The following is a 23,266-nucleotide window of genomic DNA, read 5'->3' as shown; positions in this document are numbered from 1 at the left end:
TGGTTTAGAAGTAGGGGAAAGGTATATTCTATAGGGTATACTAGATTGTGAACAGAGTATCCTAGCTTCTAATCTCAATAAATATTTGCAAACAGCAAGGTCTTACTGTATAGCACAGGCAACTATATTCAATATCCTGTAATAAGTCATCATGGAAAAAATATGAAAAAGAATATATATATATAAATCACTTTGCTGGACAGCATAAATTAACACAATTATAAATCAACTATACTTACATAATTTTTAGAATAAATAGTATTTAATACACAACTGTGTTCCCAAGAGTGAAAAGAAGAAGTTTTATGGCTTTTTTAAGCTTCGATGATTAAGAACTGGTATTTCAGTTTCTCAGAGAAAGAGATGAGAATATACAAAAGAAAATCATTTGCCTCCTGCTATTTTAAAATCATAATAGGCATTTACTGAATGTGCCCAGCACTGTGCTAAGTACTATATACGCATCATTTCATTTGCCCTGCACCCTCCTCCACCAGGTAAGCACTATGACTGTCTCCACTGTCTGTGAGGCTGCACTGGTCACATTCGCTGAGATCACACAGCTAGGAGGTGGCAGAGCCAAGAAGCAAACCAAACCTATCCGACCTAGACAATCCAAAATATTACTGCTTTTTTCACTTTGACACATATTCTAACTTTAACTCTATCAATCTTACTCATACTCTTCACGTTATTTAGTTTTAAGTACTTCCTTTTAAAGGCTAGCATGCCACATGCTGTTCAAGAGTCCTCAACCACTCGATTTACCCAGAGTCCTTCAGCCCATGCTCAAGAACCAGGGTAACTTAGACGGAAGAATTCATGCCAGTAAAATATTCAAAAACTAGAAGGAAATGGCAACCCACTCCAGTATTCTTGCCTGGAAAAGTCCATGGACAGAGGAGCCTGGCGGGCTGGGGTCCATGGGGTTACATGACTGAGCACGTGTGCACGAGGGTGGAGGGAGATGGGTTGGTAGCAATAAAGTGGTAGAACTGAAAAAAAAAAATTCAAAAACTAGACCAAAGGCAAGAACCCACTGTCTTCTCACCATGCTGGGGCAACATGCCCAGGGAAGCCCTCCCTGACCACCGGATCAGAGCGGGAACTCCCAGAGCCTTCTCTTCTCTGGGTTCCCACACACGCCTCGCTCTTCTCTATTCTGACAGTAACACCTGGGAATGTCCGCACACCACTGCACCAACAGTGAGTTCAGGAGAGTGGGAATTGTGTCTGATTCACCGGTGGGCTTCCAGACCACTAAATACACAATCGACACCTAAGATACAGTTGATAAAGTGGATAGCAAGACATACACATCCTTAAGAGGGCAAAAGGGAACTGCAATTTGAAGACGTAAAACTATGAGACTTAAAAAAAAAAAAAAAAAAAAAACAGAAAATCTTTGGGAAATTAACTTAGGCAAAATGTTCTTAGATGTGACACCAAAAGCACAGTTCATAAAAGCAAAAAAAAAAAAAAATCAATAAACTGGATATTAGCAAAATTTTTCAAACTTTTGTCCTCTAAATGATCCTGTTAAAAGTTTGAAAAGACAGGCTACATTTTGGGAAAAAATACACACACAAGCCACATATCTGACAAAGGACTCATATCTGGACTATATGCAGAATTCTCAAAGTTCAGTAGCAAAAAAAAAAAAAAAAATACACTTAGAACATGGGCAAGACAGGAGCAGACATTTCACCATAAAGGACACACAGATGACAATTAAGCACATGATGGTCCAACACCATCAGCCATTAGAGAATGCAAATCAAAAGCATGATGAGACTAGAACATTTACTGGGACACTAAAATAATAAACAAATGGTGGTGTGGATGCAGAACAACTGCACTCTCACACACTGCTGGTGGGAATGTGAAATAGTATAGCCACTCTGGGAAAGTCGGACGATTTCTTTGAAAAAGAAAAAAACTAAACATACGCTTACCATCCAAAACCCAGCAATCGTAATCCAAGGCATTTGCCTTAGAGAAATGAAAATTCTGTCCTCATCAAAACTTGTACATGAATGTTCACAGCAACCTCAACCGTAGCAGCCAAAAACTGAAAACAACCTGGGTGTCTTTTGGTGGGTAAATGCTTAAACCAACTGTGGTATATCAACACCAGAGAACACCACTCAGCAATACAAAGGAATGAACTAGTGATGATGCAACGGTTTGGGTGGATCTCAAGGGTGTGATGCTGAGTGAAAATGCTAATCTCCAAAGACCACATACCGCAGAATGCTATGTATGTAACATTCTCAAAATTGCAGATGGCGAAGGGGTTGAGTAGTTACCAGGGTTAAGAGATGGGGCGGGGCTAAGGGAGGCGTGACTACAAAGGCGTGGCGCAAAGAGCTCGGAGGTGACAGAACAGCTCAGTATCTTGACTGCGCAAGTGGCTGCAGGAATCCAGACAAACGGATACACACACACACCCCACCTCCCCCACCCCGACATGTCCTCATTTGGTGAAGTGGTGCAAACTGGTGAAGTCTGAATATGGTTTGGATTGGACCAACGTTTATTTTACTGGTTCCCCTGCTCTGCTCTGGTTACGTGAGATGTTACCAATGGGGGAAAACTGGGTGAAGTGAACACGGGACCTCTCTACGATTTTTGCAACTTCCCATAAAGCTACAATCATTTCAAAACTAAAAGTTAAACAAACATGGGAACTACAGGCGTTTTACTTAAAACAAACAAAAAAAGAAGTGTACATGGCAGCACGACTGGCCAGTGAAGTCCCAAATACAGACTTAAACACACAAAGTAAGACCACTGGCTTGATTGTTTTTTTTTTAAGTTAAACCCAATTCTCCAGAGGCTTAAAGGGGATACATTTCCTAACATGTTGGAGCTACTCCCCCATCCCCCAATAAAGGGAGGAAAGATGCCTGATGTGTGAGCCACTTTGGGAGCCCAGGAGTCTGGTCCTAACAGCCTGGCATGAATAGACCCTAAAGTTTCACAACGATGGAGGCCAAGGGCCCACAAGTCAGAGGAAAACTGAAAGCGGTGCCAACACACAAGCCCAGGCGAGGCTCCCTTTCAGAAAATGCCCTGTGCGGCTCTACCCATGATGGCCAAGATTTAAATTCTGCCTTCCTTCCGAGACAAAACAAACCAACAAAATAAATTAAAAAAAAAAAATTTGCTAAGGAAACAAATAAAAACCTCAAGAACCCCAGACTGTTTTCAACAAACCTTATAATTAAATATGTCCTCTTCCATGACCTCCAAGCTACCCCTTGCTTTTCAAGTATTCCACTGCCTAGTGAATTCTGGGACATAAGAACCTACCAAAATTAATGAAAAACTAGGAGAAATTCAAAATTCAAAATTATTCAAAACACTAGAGAATTTACTGATCTAAGCTTCCACATGCATTTAAAATGCAGACAGATACTTGGAAGCAGTCAGCAGTTGGGGGGAGGGGAGCCGGACAGGAGAATGCTACTTTGTGAGAATTTTGCTTATCAGGACTATTAACAGGTCTTACAAAGTTACTTCCTTTTTCCTTTACTGGCCTGGAAAATCAGATTTTTACAATCTTCACTAGCAACCCCCTCCTTTCCTAAGTCATTCATTATTTTTTTTTCCTTTGAAAAGCTTTATGTCACAATATTTTATCATTTTCAAAGCATTTTCACAAATTACTAAGAAGCACTGGTACCCATGGGCTGTACTTTCCCACAAAACTCTCACCAGCCAGACTGCCATCTAATTTCAGTTAGTTCGGCCATGTTTCCCCCAGGCACTGGGTCCACACTTCTCCACAGGGGTAGTAGACATAAAAAAAAACAAAACAAAAAACAGAGTACAGAAGCCTTCCAGACAAACCAGTCAAGGGCAGACACTCTCAAGTCTAATCAGCAGAGCGCCTTCCCATAAAATCACTCACATTTCTGCATTCCTGTGCTTTTCTTAAGGACAGCACTTAAAAATCTCATTTAAACTGAAAGTCCTCCATTAGCGTCCATGAAAAGATGTATTTTTAAGTGCTTTGATCTCCACATGTCCTTCTGTACATTAGTATTCTTCATCCTCCACCATCTGCACTGAAGCAAAACACCAAGACTTGTGCACATTTTAAAAAGAAGGGAGAAGGAAGTGGAGTTAACAGCACCTTCTCAGGACTTCCCTGGTGCTAGAGTGGCTAAGACTTCCTGATCTCAAAACCCGGGACCCAAGTCCATCCCCGCTCAGGGAACTGTATCCCAGTGCCACAACTAAGACTGCCTCCCCATCTAAGTCAAAATAAAAAAATTTTTTTAAAGAGCGCCTTCTCTCATCCTATCCTACTTATAGAGTTCACAAGGGTTTCCTCATTTATCTTGAAAAAATGTATCTCACAAAAGCAAAGTATATCCATCCAAAAACTAAGTGTCCGCCCACACCCCACCAGGGAGTAGAGGCAGGTGGCTCTAAATTAGTCTTCTCTATGCCCTACTCCTTTTTATTCTGATCAAATCCTTGGTATCCAATCCTCTGCTTCCCTGCAGAACAGCTCAAAATGTGTGAAGTACTGTGACCACATTGCTTCCATAAAAAGCATTATAGTAAATGATCGGAGCACAGTCCTGGGAGATAAACGTCACACTGGTCTAGATGCTTCAAGAACTTGCCATCTAGAGAGACCCCAACCCTTACCATGGGTTAGATGTCCAAGGAGAGCTGCGGGGTCCAGGAGAGGTGGGCAGTCAGGGGGAATCTTAAGTCAGTCTAGCAGGGACACACTGGCCAGTTTTGGAAGCAGAGAGAGGAATGACTATTCAGCATTTCAAGTCCAGGCTTTTCACTTCCCGAAAAGGAAGGACTTTTTTTTTGGAATAGGAGCTATGAATAAGCCCTCTATTCTGGTTGCATTTGCTTATAGCAAGTACCCTTATTGTTTGGGGTGGTCCAGAGCATCCTTGGGGATCATAACGGGCCCTCCTGATTCCCTACCTCCAGTGCCTGTTGTGGGGGTGTGTGTGTTTAGTCGTTGAGTCAGTGACTCCTTCCGACCCTTTGGCCTGTAGCCCGCCAAGCTCCTCTGCCCTTGAGATTTTTCAGGCCAGAATACTAGAGTGGGTTGCTATTTCCTTCTCCAAGGGATCTTTCCAACCCAGGGGTGGAACAAAAACTCGATCCTCCTAACACGCCTCGGAGGAAGGAAGCGGGCAACCATGTCCACACTCTACCAGGACAGGGCAAAGGAACTAGGAACTGAGGCACCGAGAGCGAAAAGTGTTGGGTCCCAACCGCCAAGTCTCCGAGGCCGGCCCATCATCAGGACCATGTCTACTGAAGCTCCAGTCCAGGTGCTCCACACACCAGCCGGGCATTTTCCAAAGCACGTGCCACTTGGGGACAGTAAACCAACACCGAAGTCAAAGATGCAAAACCCCTGGAACAAAAAATGTAAAGTCTTTACAGCCACCAATCAAGATACTAGAGGGCAGGGCGTGGCGAGGAGCGGGAGCTGCGGGCTGCCAGCCGGGTTCTCAGCCCGAGCTCCTAAGCGGGAAACCTGGAAAGGTCGCCGCGGCGGGGGCCCTGGAGGTGGGCTCGCGCCAGCAGCTCGTCGGTTCGGCCGCCCGGCCCTCCAGCCCGGCTGCCCACCGGGCACGTCCGGCCCCTGGCCCCGCGCGGGGGCCCGGCTCTGCCCAGCTGTCATCAACCGAAGTGCCAATCTCCCTTCTGCCACGGAAGTCCCATTCCAAGAAAGGCCAGTGCCACTTGGAAAGTTTAATGTTTCCCCCACCCCGAAAACAGATGCTTTTGAAGCCAACAGTAACAGCAAGGGAGAGAAAGGATTCTAACTCCCCAGTTTCGGCCAAGGAAACTTGTCCGCGGAGAACAAAGAAGGAGCAATCGGAGAACAAGATCCGAGGATGGGGCGTCCTTTCGCCGCCCCCACCCGCCAGGGCCGAGAGTTTGGGGCCGCAGGAAGGTCCCGCGTGTCCGGCGGGCGGGCGTACGCGCCTTTGTCTCGCGCGCCGGGAAACGGCCGCCGGCCACCCCTTCCCTCCGCCGCTTCCCTCGGCCGCCGGGGACCTGCGCGCGGGCGGGTCGCGCGGAGCGCGGCCATATGGCAGCGCCCCTCCGTTAAAGGCCCGCCCCACGGCTCGGGCACCCCTGCACTCCGGGTCCCGGGCCGCGACGGCCAAAGGACTCCCAGTATGGGGCCTGCAGAGTGGCGCGGAAACGGAGTTCTGATTTTTTTTTTTTTTTTTTTAAGTAATTTGGGTAAGGGAGATCAAGATTCCGGTGGCGGGCACTCTCGGTCCCCGGCGCCGAAAAACAAGCTGCCCAAGTCGCTCCAGAGCCGGGCCGTCCTCAGCCCGGAGCACCCCCGGAAAGGAGCCCCCACCTCCCCGCCCCGGCCCGGAGTGGTTGGGGGCGGAGAGCATCGATCGGCAGGGTCCTCGGCTCTGGAGACTTGGGGGCGCCCCTCCCCGCACCCCGAGCGGGGACTGGTTACCTCTCACCGCAGACTCACAAGTTCCCCGGCGCAACTTTGCCTTCCACATGAGGCGATCATGGCCAGCTCAGCTCTGCGGCTGGGGACGGCGGCCGCCGGGCAGCGCGCTGGGCACGGCGTGGGGGCAGCCTGCGGAAGCGGCGCCCGGCGATCGCCCCCATTCACACGGGAAGCGGAGACCAGCCCGGGGCTTCCCCTCCAGCCCCAAACCCCAGCGCCGCCTCTGGGTCCTAGAGCGCCCCGCGCGCCCGCGCCGCCGCCCGGGGAGGGTGGTCCGGGCTGGTCCGCGTAACCCTACACTCCACCCCCGCCGGGCGCCCGGCCGCTGGGCCCTAGAGCCCGCCTGTACCCGCTCGCCGCCCCTCCCCGGGCCCCGGAGACCGCCGGCTGCAACCGCCCCGGGCTCCAACTCGAGTGCCTGCCTCGGAGTGAGGAGGGCGGCGGCCTCTCTCGATTCCGTCTCCTTCCTGCGACTTTCTCTTCCTCCCCACCAGGCCAACTCCGGCCAAAATAGTTTTCCCGCTCTGCCCTCAAAAGTCCAGATGAGGTCTCTGTAGGATTCTTTTTTTTTCTTCTTAAGAAGCATTTTCAGTTGAAAAGTGGCCAGAGTTTTCTCTATGCATTGCCCTGGTCTTCAGGGCTTCTATCACGCACTGGGATCCGGCGACCGGCCGCTACGATGGGCTCCGTTGACAAGCAGAAGGGCCAAAACAGATTCTACAACCCGAGAGCCTACAACCGGTGGTCATAACCCCTCTAGAAGTGGAAGCAAAGAAAGGAACTCTGGAAAAAGGTTGCCGATTCTGCCTCACGTCTTAAATCAGGCTATACTGAGTTAACACTCCTCAAGCTCCTGTAATATCCAATTACACAACTCTGGAGCCTTGATCTGGGGACCCTGAACCCACTCACATCTTGTAACATTTCTCCCTAGCTTCCAGGAGCGAGCTCTGCTGCTCAGCACAGGAGAGGCCGGCTTCTGAGGAAGACTTACTAGGGGAGTCAGGGCATTCCAAACCTATCACCTTGTGCTCCTCTCTAGACCAAGATTCTTTCAGGGATTCCTGCCTGGACTGTGGCAATTAACTAACCAGTCCACCAGCAGTTTTAACCCTCCACTCAATCCTGGTGGGTTGTGTGCCCTTCTGATTCCAGTCTATTCTCCTGATACATCCCTGATGTTCAGGAACCTCTGCTCTCAAGATTTGTTGTTGTTGTCACTAAGTTGTGTCCGACTCTTTGTGACCCCCATGGACCGCAGCACGCCAGGCTTCCCTGTCCATCACTAACTCCCGGAGTTTACTCAAACTCATGTCCATTGAGTCGGTGATGCCATCCAGCCATCTTATCCTCTGTCATCCCCTTCTCCTCCCACCTTCAATCTTTCCCAGCATCAGGGTCTTTTCCAATGAGTCAGTTCTTCACATCAGGTGGCCAAAGTATTGGAATTTAGCATCAGTCCTTCCAATGAATATTCCTGACTGATTTCCTTTAGGATTGATGGGTTTGATCTTACAGTCCAAGGGATTCTCAAGAGTCTTCTCCAACACCACAGTTCAAAAGCATCAAGGTGCAATAATATATAACAATTATTTACCAAATACCTATCATATTTAGAATTTGATACCCTAGTACTTGATAACACACAAAAGAAACAGCAGCTAACCAGCCCTTCAAGGATTTATTTATTTAATATAACAAAATATGCCGCCACAGAGCAGGAAAGCACTGAAGATACTTGGAAAAACTGGAGAGGACTGAGTACATGCAGGAGAAAGGAGAGCTGTGAAGGGTTCTGGAGCTCAGCGCCACTGGCATTGTATGGATTTAGCATAGGCTGGGGCTTCTTCAAATCAAGCTTCCCTGGTGGTTCAGATGGTAAAGAATCTGCCTGCAATGCAAGAGACCTGGGTTCGATCCCTGGGTCAGGAAGATCCTCTGGAGAAGGGACTGGCAACGCACTCCAGTATTCTTGCCTGGAGAATCCCATGGACAGAGGAGCCTGGTGGGCTACAGTCCATGGGGTCACAAAGAGTCAGACATGACTGAGCGACTAGCATAGGCTGAGGGAGAATGATGTATAGAAAAATGAGGGAAAGTAGGAAGGAAACTAAAATGTATTAATTGCCCATGATTCGATATCACTATATCCTGAGAGACAGCAGAATTTAATAGTTATAAGCATCCACTGGAATGAAACCGAGATGGATTGGTGAGTCAGTTCCACCACTCTATCTGCAGACACTTGGGCAAGTCACCTAACCTTGCTAAACCCCAGTTTCTTCTTTTTCAAGATGAGGGAAATAGCATCAAACCTCATGAGGTGGTTGCAGGGACTGAATAAAGTAGTAAATATAAAATAGCACAATGCACATAAGTGCTGAACACACAGTTGCTATTATTTCAAGCAACACTCCAATAGCCCTGGAGATAGGAAGCCCATCGGGGAAATAGCTGCAGAAAACAATGACTTGTGAGGTTGGGCAAAGGAGATAGAAAGGAAGAAAGATACCAAATCTTTGAAGATACCAAATACAGGGAAGGTAACCAAATCTTTGAGGCAACATTTTATTCTTTTCATTGACTGGACAGCTATCCTGGGAGAAAGAACAAAGCAATCAAGTTAACTCGGATTTTGTGGCTGGGCCGTAGAAAGAATGGATCATTCTTGGAAGATTTATAAACCAGGTAATCCAATGGATGGACCACAGATGGAAGAAGAACTGAGAGGGAGAACTGGTTTGAGAAAGATGTTGTAGGGCTTCCTGTCCTCTGAGCAAGAGGAACTAAGGCACAAGGGCCTTAGCTGAGAAGTCAGGAACAGAATTATAGAGGAAAAGAGATGAAGCTGTGAAGATCAGTTTACTTGGAGAAGGCCCCTAACAGAAAATTCAGGGAAGAAGGAGGCAGAAGAGGCAGGAACTGGGGAAGTAGAAGAGCTAGGAAGGTTTAAAGGCATGTAAGACAGAGGGGGTTTTAAGATGATGCTATCAATGCCACAGACTCTTAGACTTCTGAAGAAGTGACAGGCACAGTTTGTGGGCTCAAGAATCTGCTGATTCAATCAAGCAGACCACGCCTAGAATTTTCAAATTGATCCCGAGTGATGATTAATTTGGTAGGCAAGTTTTTCCCCTCCACACACTTTAATTTTCTCAACCATTAATAATCACTACATCAAATACAGAAAATGAATAGTCTTCTACATCAAATACATGTGACTATTTTTCAGGAACTAAGACCTGAGAAAAACACTTTGGATTTGATCAATAAGAGGTCATCAATAACATTTTACAGTATATTTGGTTTTAGATTCCAGCTATGATTGGGACCAAATAGAAACAAGGTATGTTTACACTAAAAACTGAATGCAGCTCTACTAGCAGAAAGGTAGCTAATCAGTCAGCATCTGTGGTTTTGGATCTACATACTCTACAATGCTTTCAAATTGTGGTGCTGGAGAAGACTCTTGAGAGTCCCTTGGACTGCAAGGAGATCAAATCAGTCCATCCTAAAGGAAATCAGTCCTGAATATTCATTGAAAGGACTGAAGTTAAAGTCCAAACTCCTATACTTTGGCCATGTGATGTGAAAAACTGACTCATTAGAAAAGACCCTGATGCTGGGAAAGATTGAAGGCGGGAGGAGAAGGAGGCGACAGAGGATGAGATGGTTGGATGGCATCACCGACTCTACGGACATGAGTCTGAGCAAACGCTGGGAGATAGTGAAGGACATGGAAACCTGGCATGCTACAGTCCATGGAGTCACAAAGAGTCAGACACGACTGAGCAACTGAACAGTAAAACAAGCAGGGCCAGGCTCTGTGCTGTCATCCTACGTAGGCATGTGGTTCATTGAGTGAGTTACGGATCTGAGGCCGGTTTGTCTGGATGCCTCAGCCTCACACCCATGGTGACATACTGGTCTCTTCTTGCCTAGTGGCTTTCTCCTCTGAGCACACTACCTAATAGTCATTAAACACTTGTGTGTGTGTGTGCCAAGTCTCTTCAGTCATGTTCGAGTCTTTGTGACCCCATGGACTGTAGTCATCAGGCTCCTCCGTCCCGGGGAATCTCCAGGCGAGAATACTGGAGTGGGTAGCCAGGCCCTACTCCAGGGGATCTTCAAGACCCAGGGATTGAACCTGAGTCTCTTATGTCCCCTGCATTGGCAGGCGGATTCTTTACCAATAGCACCACCTGGGAAGCCCATTGAATACATAATCTGATCTAACTAAAACACAAGAAGCAGAGGGTGGATACCATCATGTACAGGGAAAATGCACATACATCAGAAAGCTCAGGAGGAAGAGGAGAGATGTTAGCCACAAACAAACCCAGGGTCAGATCCTTACTGAGACACTCAGTAGCCCAGAATAAAAGCACTTGGCATGTCACAGGTATTTATTAAATGATAATCATTCTAATTGTTACTTGCTATTCTTACAACAGAAACTTTGGGAATATTGAAAGCTCATACTTTTTTGGCTGATTGGTTGTTTCAGGGTTTCTCAACCCTGGTACACATGACATTTGGGGTTGAGATTTTTTTGTGGTGAGGACTGCCTTCTGCACTGTTAGATGTTTAGCAGCATCCCTGCCTCTACCCATGTGATGCCAGTAGCAACCTTCCCACTCCACGTTGTGGCAACTAATAACATCCTCCTTGTTGTTGTTCAGTCACTCAGTCGTGTCCAACTCTTTGCAACCCCATGGACTGCAGCACGTCAGGCTTCCCTACCCTTCACTATCTCCTAGAGTTTGCTCAAATTCATCTCCATTGAGTCAGTGATGCCATCCAACCATCTCATCCTCTGTTTCCCCCTTCTCCTCCTGCCCTTAATCTGTCCAGCATCCGGGTCTTTTCCAATGCATTGGCTCTTCACATCTGGTGGCCAAAGTATTGGAGCTTCAGTTTCAGCATCATTCCTTCCCATGCATATTCAGGGTTGATTTCCTTTCGGATAGACTGGTTTGATCTCCTTGCCATCCAAGGAACTCTCATAAGTCTTTTTCAGCACCACAGTTCAAAAGCATTAATTTTTTGATTCTCAGCTTTCTTTATGGTCCAACTCTCATATCCATCCAAATTATTGCTTTAACCAGATGGACCTTTGTTGGCAAAGTAATATGTCTGCTTTGTAATATGCTCTCTAGGCTTGTCATAGCTTTTCTTCTAAGGAGCAAGTGTCTTTTTTAATTTCATGGCTGCAGTCACCATCTGCAGTGATTTTGGAGCCCAAGAAAATAAAGTCTGTCACTGTTTCCATTGTGTCCCCATCAATTTGCTATAAGGTGATGGGACTGTGATGCCATGATCTTTGGCATTTTTTGAATGTTGAGTTTTAATCCAGCTTTTTCACTCTCCTCTTTCACCTTCATCAAGAGGCTGTTTAATTCCTCTTCACTTTTTGCCCTAAGGATAATGTCATCTGCGTATCTGGTAATGTCATCTGGTTAATGATATTTCTCCCAGAAATCTTGATTCCAGCTTGTGCTTCCTCCAGCCCTGCATTTCGCATGATGTACTCTGCATATAAGTTAATAAGCAATGTGACAATATACAGCTTTAACATACTCCTTTTCCTATTTGGAACCAGTCCAGTGTTTCATGTCCAGTTCTAACTGTTGCTTCTTGACCTGCATGCAGATTGCTCATGAGGCAGGTAAGGTGTTCTGGTATTCCCATCTCTTGAAGAATTTTCCACAGTTTCTTGTGATCCACACAGTCAAAGGCTTTAGCATGGTCAATGAAGCAGAAGCAGATGTTTTTCTAGAATTCTTTAGCTTTTTCTATGATCCAATGGACTGCCAGGCTCCTCTGTCCTTGGGATTTCAAGGCAAGAATGGAATGGGGTGCCATTTCCTTCTCCAGGGGATACTGGCTCCAGACATTGCCAAATGTCTCCTATGGGAAAACTGCCCCTGGTTGAGAATGTTTGAATTAGCTGAGCAGTTAATGTTGCCCAGTGTACAGGCTCCCAAGTTTCTAACTATATTGATCATTCCATTGAGTTGTTGGGTGAATCCAATTGCATTACTAATATGAGCCAGCCTTGATTTTGTTCATTCTACAGTTTATGTCATGTTATGACAATTTCTTTCTGTTTCTCTCTTCATGAACAAAAAACCAGTTAGGTTTTATTCTGTTTCCAATGATAGTATAGAGAGTGTCTTTTTTTCCTAAAAACTGGAATTATACTGAGTTTCTAAAACAACAGCAACAGACAATCACTATTAAAAACAAGGACTGTTAAAACTGGAGATAACTTTGATCAGAACTTTCACAGTTAAGATTCCTTACAGTTACCATTCTGAAAAGGATGCTGGTGTGTTTTATTCCAAAAACATGTCCTCTATGTTCATAGCTAGAAAGAATAGCGAGAAGAATGGCCCCTCCACAGCCTATCCAGCAGTTCTAGTTCTTCTCTTTGTAGAATATGTACAAGAAAAGTACAACAGAGTTTGAAAGGTTGTTCATTCATTCATTTACTCAAATCTTCCAGGACGTCTTGTACTTTAAAGGGCAAAGACAAAGAAATGGGGAAGCTCTCACCATCCTCAAGGGCTTCAGCCATTCTGGATGGTTCAATTCAAGAGAAAAAAAATCCTTTTACAGCATAATCTCAGACTGGGGGTTTTTGTGGTTGTTCAGTTGCCCAGTCATGTCTGATCCTTTGTAACCTCATGAACTGCAGCACACCAGGCTTCCCTGTACTTCACTATCTCCCAGAGTTTGCTCAGATTCATGCTCATTGAGTCGTTGATGCTATCCAACCATTTCATTCTCTGTTACCCCCTTCTCTTCCTGCCCTCAATCTTTCCCAGCAATGGGGGTGGGGAGTTAAAATTCACATCTTATAAGTGATCCATCCAGAAATAAAAAATTGCTTATTGTGCATCAGTGACAGAGCCAGTATTATGCCAAGCAGAACATAATCTTCAGAAAAGTCAAAGGTCAGGAGGGGAATAATTAGAAATAACTAGAAAAAAATTAAGTCCTAAACAGAAGGACTAAATGAAAGAATTAACTGAAAGTACAACAGAGTTTGAAAGGTTGTTCATTCATTCATTTACTCAAAAAATATTATCAATTACATTTATTAAGCCACACCCTCCACTAGGTGTGCAAATACCATACCACAGCCTCTGCTCATTAAAATGTATATAAATCTATAACTACAAACTGGTCTACCTGTGATGAAGAAAAGGAACAGGGTTCAATAACAAAGACTGGTGACAGGCAGGGTAGCTACTGAGAGGGAGTGGAAAGGAAGGCTTCTCCAAGGTGACAAAGAAGAGGGCGAAGAACAGTCCAGCTGAGCGTATCGCCTGTGTGGGGATGTTGAAGCAGGAAGGAGCTTAAAGGAGGCAAAGCAAGGGGAGCCTGTAGGGACCCAGGTCAGAGCACCCCAGGAGGAGTTCCTTAGGAAGGTGACGTGTGTGTTAGCGTTTAGTCGTGTCCGATCTTTGCGACCCCGTGGTCTGTAGTCTGCTGGGTGGCTCTGTCCATGGGATTTCCCAGTCAAGAAGACTGGAATTGGTTGCCATTTCCTTCTCCATGAGGAAGGCCGAAAGTGAAAGCCACGCAGTCATGTCCGACTCTTTGCAACCCCACGGACTATACAGTCCATGGAATTCTCCAGGCCAGAATGCTGGAGTGGGTAGCCTTTCCCTTCTCCAGGAGATCTTCTCAACCCAGGGATCAAACTCAGGTCTCCCACATTGCAGGCAGATTCCTAACCAGCTGAGCCACAAGAGAAGCCCAAGAATACTGGAGTGGGTAGCATATCCCTTCTCCAGGGAATCTTCTGAACCCAGGAATCAAACTGGGGTCTCCTGCACTGCAGGTGGATTCTTTATCAACTGAGCTACCAGCCTCTGGGAATGGTCCCTTTCTAGTCATCCTTTCCTGGTGGCTCAGATGGTGGAGAATCTGCCTGCAATGCAGGAGACCCTGGTTCAGTCCCTGGGTTCAGAACATCCCCTGGAGATGGAAATGGCAACCTAGAATTCCATGGACAGAGGAGCCTGGCAGACTACAACCCATAGCGTTGCAAAGAGTTGAACACAACTGAGAGATTGACACATTCACTTTCACTTTAGTATGTGATAATGTTATAAGTCTCCAGCAACATGAGTTTCAAATTAAGTGGAAAAGAGAAAAGGAACATTAGAAAATGAGCAATTTGGCTTATCTCACATGCTAGCAAAGTAATGCTCAATATTCTCCAAGCCAGGTTTCAATAGTACGTGAACCGTGAACTTCCAGATGTTCAAGCTGGATTTAGAAAAGGCAGAGGAACCAGAGATCAAATTGCCAGCATCTGTTGGATCATCAAAAAAGCAAGAGAATTTCAGAAAAACATCTACTTCTGCTTTATTGACTATGCCAAAGCCTTTGACTGTGTGGATCACAATAAACTGTGGCAAACTCTTCAAGAGATGGGAATACCAGACCACCTCGACTGCCTCTTGAGAAATCTGTATGCAGGTCAAGAAGCAACAGTTAGGACCGGACATGGAACAATAGGCTAGTTCCAAATCAGGAAAGGACTATGTCAAGTCTGTATATTGTCACCCTGATTATTTAACTTATATGCAGAGTACATCATGAGAAATGCTGGACTGGATGAAGCACAAGCTGGAATCAAGATTGCGGGGAGAAATATGAATAACCTCAGATATGCAGATGATACCATTCTTATTGCAGAAAGTGAAGAAGAACCAAAGAGCCTCTTAATGAAACTGAAAGAGGAGAGTGGAAAACCTGGCTTAAAACTCAACATTCAGAAAACTAAGATCATGGCATCTGGTCCCATCACTTCATGGCAAATACATGAGGAAACAGTGGAAACAGTGACAGACTTTATTTTGGGGGGCTTCAAAATCACTACAAATGGTGATTGCAGCCATGAAATTAAAAGACCCTTACTCCTTGGAAGAAAAGTTATAGGCAGCCTAGATAGCATATTAAAAAGCAGACATTCCTTTGTCCATGAAGGTCCATCTAGTCAAGGCTATGGTTTTTCCAGTAGTCATGTATGGATGTGAGAGTTGGACTATAAAGAAAGCTGAGCACTGAAGAACTAATGCTTTTGAACCATCGTGTTGGAAAAGACACTTGAGAGTCCCTTGAACTGCAAGGAGATCCAACCAGTCCTGAATATTCATTGGAAGGACTGATGCTGAAGCAGAAATTCCAATACTTTGGCCACCTGATGATAAGAACTGACCCTGATGCTGGGAAAGATTGAAGGCGGGAGAAGAAGGGGACAACAGAAGCTTAGATGGTTGGATGGCATCACCGACTCATTGGACATGAGTTTGAGTAAACTCTGAGAGTTGGTGATGGACAAGGAGGCCTGGTGTGCTACAGTCCATGGAGTCGAAAAGACATGACTGAATGACTGAGCTGAGCTGAACTGAATCGTAAAAATGTAAGATGGGAACAACCTGAACATGAACTCCACATTGGTCACGTAACCACATGAAAGGTACAGGCTCTCTAGAGCCTTCAACTGAGTCCTGCTGATAACAGAGGAAGACTCAGGATGCTCAGTGCCTACAGGGCGGTGGTTCTTAAACTTCAGCTGCATGAAAGTCACCAGAAGGCTTGCTAAAACAGACTGCTGTGCCCCACCGTGGAGTTACTGATTCTGTCAATCAGAGTGGGATCCAAGAATTGCACTTCTAACAAGCTCCCAGATGATGCTGATGCTGCTGGTCCAGACCACACTTTGAGAATCCCAGGTTTAGAATATTTGGGGACCTACATTTCAATGCACTCAGAATCCTAACCTAAATGAGGGAACAGGTAAGTGATACTGTAGGAGGAGATTGATGAAAACTCAGTTTTCTGTCTGGAGTGGGCAAGTATGGAAGAGCATCTCGGGTGTCCCAGGTGACGTCATGTGTTACCTTGTTCATCAATACATGACACAGTTCATGGGAGGCATCATTATCTGTGTTTTACACCTGAGGGCAAGAGGCTGGGCCAGGTTATGGGAATCTCCCAAGATCACATGACTCTAAAGTGCCAGGGCCACGTTTCAAACCTGTTCTTCAGAGCAACACTCTTGATCTTGCCACTACAGTTTGTAGCCTCCCAAGCACACGTCTCCTCCTCCAGGCTCCCCTGGAGAGGAAAGATGCTTCTCTGGCTCCAGACCCACCACACCACTGCAAAGTCAATCTGGGGCTTACCCCATGCAGACAGTGATGGATACAGACAGTTGTCTCCTGGGCTTCCCCTGTGGCTCAAATGGTAAAGAATCTGCACACAGTGTGGAAGACTCAGGTTCATCCCAGGTTGGGAAGATCCCCTGGAGAAGGGACTGGCAACCCAGCCCAGTATTCTTGCCTGGAGAATCCCACGGACAGAGGAGCCTAGCAGGCTACAGTCCATGGGGTCTCAGAGTCGGACACAACTGAGAGACTAACACTTTGTTTCTCTCGTCTCTTGAGGGCTGCTAGGGACCTGAACTTGTTATTAAGTTCTTCTCTTTCCTTAGGAGAAAGAATAAGCTCTATTAAGCCCCCACAAATGCACTGCCCAAAGTATGTTACAGGGCTTCCCAGGTAGCGCTATTGGTAAAGAATCTGCCTGACCATGCAGGAGTTGTCAGAGACATGGGTTTGACCCCTGGGTTGGAAAGATCCCCTGGAGTAGGAAATGGTAACCCAGCCCAGTATTTTTGCCTGGAGAATCCCATGGACAGAGGAGCCTCGTGGGCTGCTGTCTGTGGGGTGGCAGAGTCATGCACGACTGAGCCCGTGCGGGGTAGGGGGGAGCATGTTACATACATTATCTCTTTCGAAATCAGCAGAAGTGGTTTTCAGTCTGTGGGATGCAGTTAAGTATTTTAAAACACAGGCTGAAGACTGAGATGGTTCTGGGCTTCACTTCCCCTTCTGTCACTTATTAGTTATATGACTAGCCAAATTAATTGACTCAAGATCAGGTGTTCTTCTTTGGAGAAAGTAGTAATTACAACAGTATTTGCCTCAAAGGGTTGTGAGAAATTCATGACTCACATGAATGATTGCTAATCTGTTACCCATTTTTTTCCCCAAAATATAGCTATCTTAGAGGCATTTTAATTACTGATATGCCAGACAGTGCCAGACACACAGCTTCTTCTTGACATTTTTTTTTCTTTTGGCCATGCTGTGTGGCATGCAGGATCTTAGTTCCCTGATCAGGGGTTCAAACCTGTGCCCCTGCAATGGAAGCACAGTGTCTTAACCCCTGGACCACCTGGAAAGTCCCTTTTGACATGTCTTGAGTTTAAGAAAATTTGGTTGGTGGATCCAGGAAATATGAATGATGGCATCTTGGTTTGAGTCTCTCCCACATCTCAACTAGGAAACACATCTCCAGAGACTCTTAGAGACAAAACAGGAAAAATATGAATGATTTTTTGATTAGACATTTTGGGTACATAAAAAAATTAAATAAGCACACCCAATGGGTACTGATTAATGGAGTGATAGTAACTTGAGTGGGCTTCTCTGGAGGCTCTGTGGTAAAGAATCCGCCTGCCAATGCAGAAGACATAAGAGACTCGGGTTCTACCCTGGGTCAAGAAGATCCCCTGGAGGAGGAAATGGTAACCCACTCCACTATTCTTGCCTGGAAAATCCCATGGACAGAGAAGCCTGGTGGGCTACAGTCCATGGGCTCGAAAAAGATTCAGACACAACTGAGCAACTAAACAACAACAAATTAATTTGGGTGGGGGTTTGAGGTAAAGGATTCTGATGATCCCACTATGACAAGTACTGGTCAGGTTATACGTGAGGTCAGGCTCAGTTCTTAACGACAAGTTAAAACCAAAATCTCTCAAAAAGCACTTGGCAGAGGTTGAGCAGGATGGGAATGGATGGAAAACCGGAGCATGTTAAAAAAGAGGCCTACAGCCACTGTGGGAAACCATATGCAGGTTCTTCTAAAAACTAAAAATAAAGTTACTATATAATCCAGTGATCACCCTCCTGGGCATATATCCAGAGAAAACCATAATTCAAAAAGATATAGACACCCCAATGTTCATAGTAGCTCTGTTTACAATAGCCAAGAAATGGAAGCAACCTAGGTATCCAGCAACAGATGAATGGATAAACAAGTTGTACATATATATGATGGAATATTACTCAGCCACAAAAAAGTGAAATAATGCCATTTTGCAGCAACATGGATAGACCAAGAGATTATATACTAAGTGAAGTCAGACAGAGAAAGCCAAATATTATATCATGTCAGTTAAATGTGGAATCTACAAAACAATACATATGAATCTATATACAAAACAGCAAAAGACTCACAAACAGAAGAAATACATGGTAAGCAAAGGGGGAAGGAGGGAATGATAAATTGGGAGTATGGGATTAACAAATGCACACTACCATATGTAAAATAGATAAGCAAAGACCTACTGTATAGTGCAAGGAACTATATTCATTATCCTGTAATAAACTATAATGGAAAAAATAGAAAAAAGAATATAGATATATATGTATAATTGAATCATTTTGCTCTATACCTGAAACTAGCACAATATTGTAAATCAATTACAACTTTAAAATTAGAGGTAGTAGGGAGAAGATTAAGATACAATTTGATAGCCATCTTTGAATATCTCGAGAGCTTTCAGAAAGAAAAGAGGAATAGATTTACTCTGTTTGCTATAAAACCTCTAGAGCATTCTTTTTGGAATAGTAGTAGGCAACCCATTACTGGAAATCAATTGAACAAGTTAATCAACATTTTAAATAAATAAAATAGAACAAAATGGAAAATATCAGACGCAGGTAATCTAATAAGAGGTAATTGCTATTCCACGAAACTTCTGTTTTAGTTATATTTATATTCAAATTTGTGTGAGTCTAATATAAAATGTATCCTTATGTTGCACCATAGTTAAAAAAAAAAGATGTGAAAGCTCTAGAAGGGAAAACATGGACAAGTGGGTGCAAGAAACAAGAAATCAGGTTTCGGCTTCTTCAAAGAAGCTGTTATAATAATCAGTTCAGTTCAGTTGCTCGGTCATGTCCGATTCTTTGCTACCCCATGGACTGCAGCACATCAGGCCTCCCTGTCCATCACCAGCTCCAGGAGCCTACTCAAACTCATGTCCATTGAGTCAGTGATGCCATCCAACCATCTCATTCTCTGTCATTACCTGCCTACATGGGTGACATCTCTAAACTTGCTTTAGAGGATCCCTTGGCCTCTCATTTGGCAAACAGTCTGGAATGTCAAGTTGACAGTCTCAAAAATAATGATGATAATAATGGAAAAAGCAGTGAAATTCAAAAGAACATGGTTTAACAGCTTTGTCCCACTGAACCCTACAATTCCAAATTTGATGGCCTTTTACAAGTGGGACAAACACAGGACTTCCCTGGTGATTCAGTGGTTAAGACTCCGCCCTGCCAGTGCAGGGGGCCTCGGTTTGATCCCTGGTCAGGGAACTAGGTCCCACATGCCCCAACTAAGAGTTTGCACACCACGACTAAAAGATCCAGCATGCTACAAAGACGGAAGCTCCCATGTACTGCAACTAAGACCAGATTAAGCCAAATAAATAAATAAAAATATTTACAAAGGAAGAGAATTATCATATACATATGTGTGTGTATATATATGTGTGTATATATATATAAGAGTGGGACAAACAGACCCCACAGGATCTGCACAGAATTTGAGGAAGGGGTTAATGAGGTTCCAGTGTCACCTTGTAGAGTTTCCATGCCCAAACTGGGCTTGTACCAGGGAGAAGATTCCGCCTCATTCACCTGCACCCCAGCATTCAGAACTCAGTTTCAGGGATCCCAGAGGAGGAGTTGACTTTAGCTGCTGCCAACTGTTCTAACACAGACATAACCTCTCCACGCCCTATATCCTTCCTCTTGCAGCTCATGCTGTGAAGGGTGGCTCTCCTCCAGGAAGCTTGCCTGGCTTCCCCTTGACCTCCACGGCTGAGTCAGGCTCATCTTCCCTGGGGTCCCACGCCTCCTTGAACACTTCCCTTATAGCACTCATCCTAAAAAGTAACTGCAAACGCTCATGGAGTGCCAACTGTTAATATGTGTTAAGCACATAGTTTGTAGAGATCATCTCATTTAATCCCTTCCCTCTATGCTATGAGGGGCTTCCCGATGGCCCAGCGGGTAAAGAATCCACCTGCAATGCAGGAGAGACTGGAGACACTAGTTCAATCCCTGGGTCGGGAAGATCCCCTAGAGGAGGAAATGGCAACCCACTCCAGGATTCTTGCCTGGGAAATCCCATGGACAGAGGAGTCTGACAGGCTATAGTCCAAAGGGTCACAAAGAGTCAGACATGACTGAACGAATAAGTGCATCTCTACCCTATGAAGTATTTGCCTTCCCATACCAAAGATGGGTAAACTGAGGCCTAGAAAGCTCAGATAGCTTGCACAAGGTCACACAGTCAGTAGGTGCCCACTGGCCTAGAGAAGCCAGAGCTCCTAAATTGTAATTTTTCTGTCTATTGAGCTTTCTCCTCGAGTTAGGTTATCAAGTCTCTGAGGGAAGGGTTGGGTCTTATTCACCTTCATGTCTCCAAGCCCAGCCTGCTGTGTCTGGTAAGCTGTAGGCAGTATTATAAATGGGTCATCCCATATTATAGTCAAACAGGCCCTTGGACAGCAAGATCAAACCAATCAATCTGAAGAAAATCAACGCTGAATACTCATTGGACAGAATGATGCTGAAGCTGAAGCTCCAATACTTTGACCACCTGATGCGAAGAGCTGACTCACTGATAAAGACCTTGATGCTGGGAAAGATTGAGGGCAGGAGGAGAAGGGGACGACAGAGGATGAGATGGTTGGATGGCATCACCGACTTAATGGACACGAGTTTGAGCAAGCTCCAGGAGATGGTGATGGACAGGGAAGCCTGGCGTGCTGCAGTCCATGGGGTTGCAAAGCGTGGGACATGACTTAGCAACTTAACCAGAACAAGCCTGGATGCAGATCATGGTTCTGCCAAGAATCTGCCACTGAGAATCAAGAGTCTAGGTTCTAGTAACTTGCTCCAGAGTTGAGGACAGAGGTTAGGAATTCCAGCAAGAGAGAACAGAGCTGGGCTCAAGCCCTGGCTCCACGACTTCCCAGATGTGACTTGGCAAGTTACTGAACTTGTCTAAACTCCTGCTCTCCGTCTGTCAAGTCAGGGAAACAATAGAACCTACCTCACAGGATTGTTTTGAGATGCCTGACATAAAGTTCTTAGTGAGACACCTAATACGGGAAAGGCACTCCACAAATACTAACTCTTTGTAAAGTTAATTAATTGAGTAATTTGGCTGCACTGTGTCTTAGTTGTGGGACGTGGGATCTTTGTTGTGGCACACAGGGTCTTTCGTTGCAGGGCACAGACTCTGTTTGTAGTCTTTGGGCTTAGTAGTTGAGGTATGTGGGCTCAGTTGCCCCAAGGCATATGGGATCTTAGTTCCCCAACCAGGCATCAAATCCATGTTCCCTGCACCGCAAGGAGGAGATTGTTAACCACTGGACTGTCAGGGAAGTCCCAACTCTTTTTATTATTAATATACTGCATTTTATAATGCCATTTGAACTGGAGTAAATAAATTTTGGTTAACTATTGGAATAAGTATTGCAAGTTTTAGACCCAACTTTTATTCAGGAGATCAGAACTTGGGAAAAACATGTAAATAATTTCAGGGAAATTTCTTGTATTATTATTCATTTATTTGGCTGCGCTATGTCTTAGTTGTGACCTGCAGGATTTTGATTGTTCATTGCAGTGTGCCGTATCTTTTAGGTGTAGCTTGTGGGATCTAGTTCTCTGGCCAGGGATTGAACCCAGGCCCCCTGCACTGGGAGCAGGGAGTCCCAAGTACTGGACCACCAGGGAAGTCCTGGGGGAAATTCCTTTTAAAGAATTACTCCAAGAAGAATTTGGGCTTTCTTGCATTTACACAACACTGAAAGAGTTTCCAGGAAAGGAAGAAAAAAAAAAAATCCATGAGAAGGTTGGGGAAGAGGAATCAGGGCTACCATGTCCAGTTATATAAGCTGCTCACTGCACAGGCGTGCCTGGCTGAGGGTGTGTATGAGAGAGAGGCATGGAGCCAGAATCTAGCTTGCCCTCTACTCATGAAACTGGGAGCAGAGTCTCTGCTTTTCATCCACTTGGAGAGAATGCTTTTTTCTATTTTGCTCTAAGGCACTCTTTGGGCCTGTCATGGCTCTAGCTTTATACCTTTGTGATTGACTCCGTTTGTCCTTTTCTTTCAGAGTTGCTTCCCTGGTGGCTCAGATGGTAAAGAATCTGCCTGCAATGTGAGAGACCTGGGTTCGATCCCTGGGTTGGGAAGATCCCCTGGAGGAGAGCATGTCAACCTACTCCAGTATTCTTGCCTGGAAAATTCCATGGACAGAGTAGCCTGGTGGGCTACAGTCCATGGGGTTGCAAAGAGTCAGACATGATTGAGCGACTAAGCACCAGTACAGATGAACAGAACAGGGGAGAAGAAACAGAATGGAGCGCAGGGAAGGAAAACATACTTGAAAGTGACGAGGGAAGTGAAGGAAGACAGGAACAAAGGAAAACAGGGGGATGAGGGTAACTTTCTTAAATGCTGGTCATTTGTCAGGCACTGTTCCATGTGCATTAGATGTGCTGACTCACTGGGTCCCAGTTACACTCCTACACGGCAAGGAGAACCACTGGAGGTGGAGGCTGCAGGTGAGCACGTGAGGTTAACCCATACATGCATCTGCCCAGG

The 23,266-nt window shown here is 45.3% G+C and overlaps 1 protein-coding gene across 7 annotated transcripts in view; it reads right to left on the bottom strand.

Annotated features, from left to right (window-relative positions):
• The window catches only part of AMOTL1 (angiomotin like 1), a 208,455-nt gene that overhangs the window by 114,004 nt on the left and 71,185 nt on the right, over positions 1–23,266 (bottom strand). The window contains exon 1 of one of the 7 annotated variants that reach the window (XM_020885528.2): positions 6,500–6,719. The exons of 5 other annotated variants lie outside the window; for them this stretch is intronic. In XM_020885528.2, coding sequence (XP_020741187.2) covers positions 6,500–6,530 — 31 coding nt within the window. In that variant the 5' untranslated portion in view covers positions 6,531–6,719. Of the gene's footprint in view, positions 1–6,481; positions 6,720–23,266 lie in introns of those variants that run through there. One more of the 7 variants, XM_020885525.2, reaches the window with a different exon arrangement.

Source organism: Odocoileus virginianus, chromosome 10 (assembly GCF_023699985.2).
Source record: "Odocoileus virginianus isolate 20LAN1187 ecotype Illinois chromosome 10, Ovbor_1.2, whole genome shotgun sequence".
Lineage (NCBI taxonomy): Eukaryota > Metazoa > Chordata > Mammalia > Artiodactyla > Cervidae > Odocoileus > Odocoileus virginianus.
Note: the sequence above shows the minus strand (reverse complement) of the source record. Positions and strands in the feature narration are given on the sequence as shown.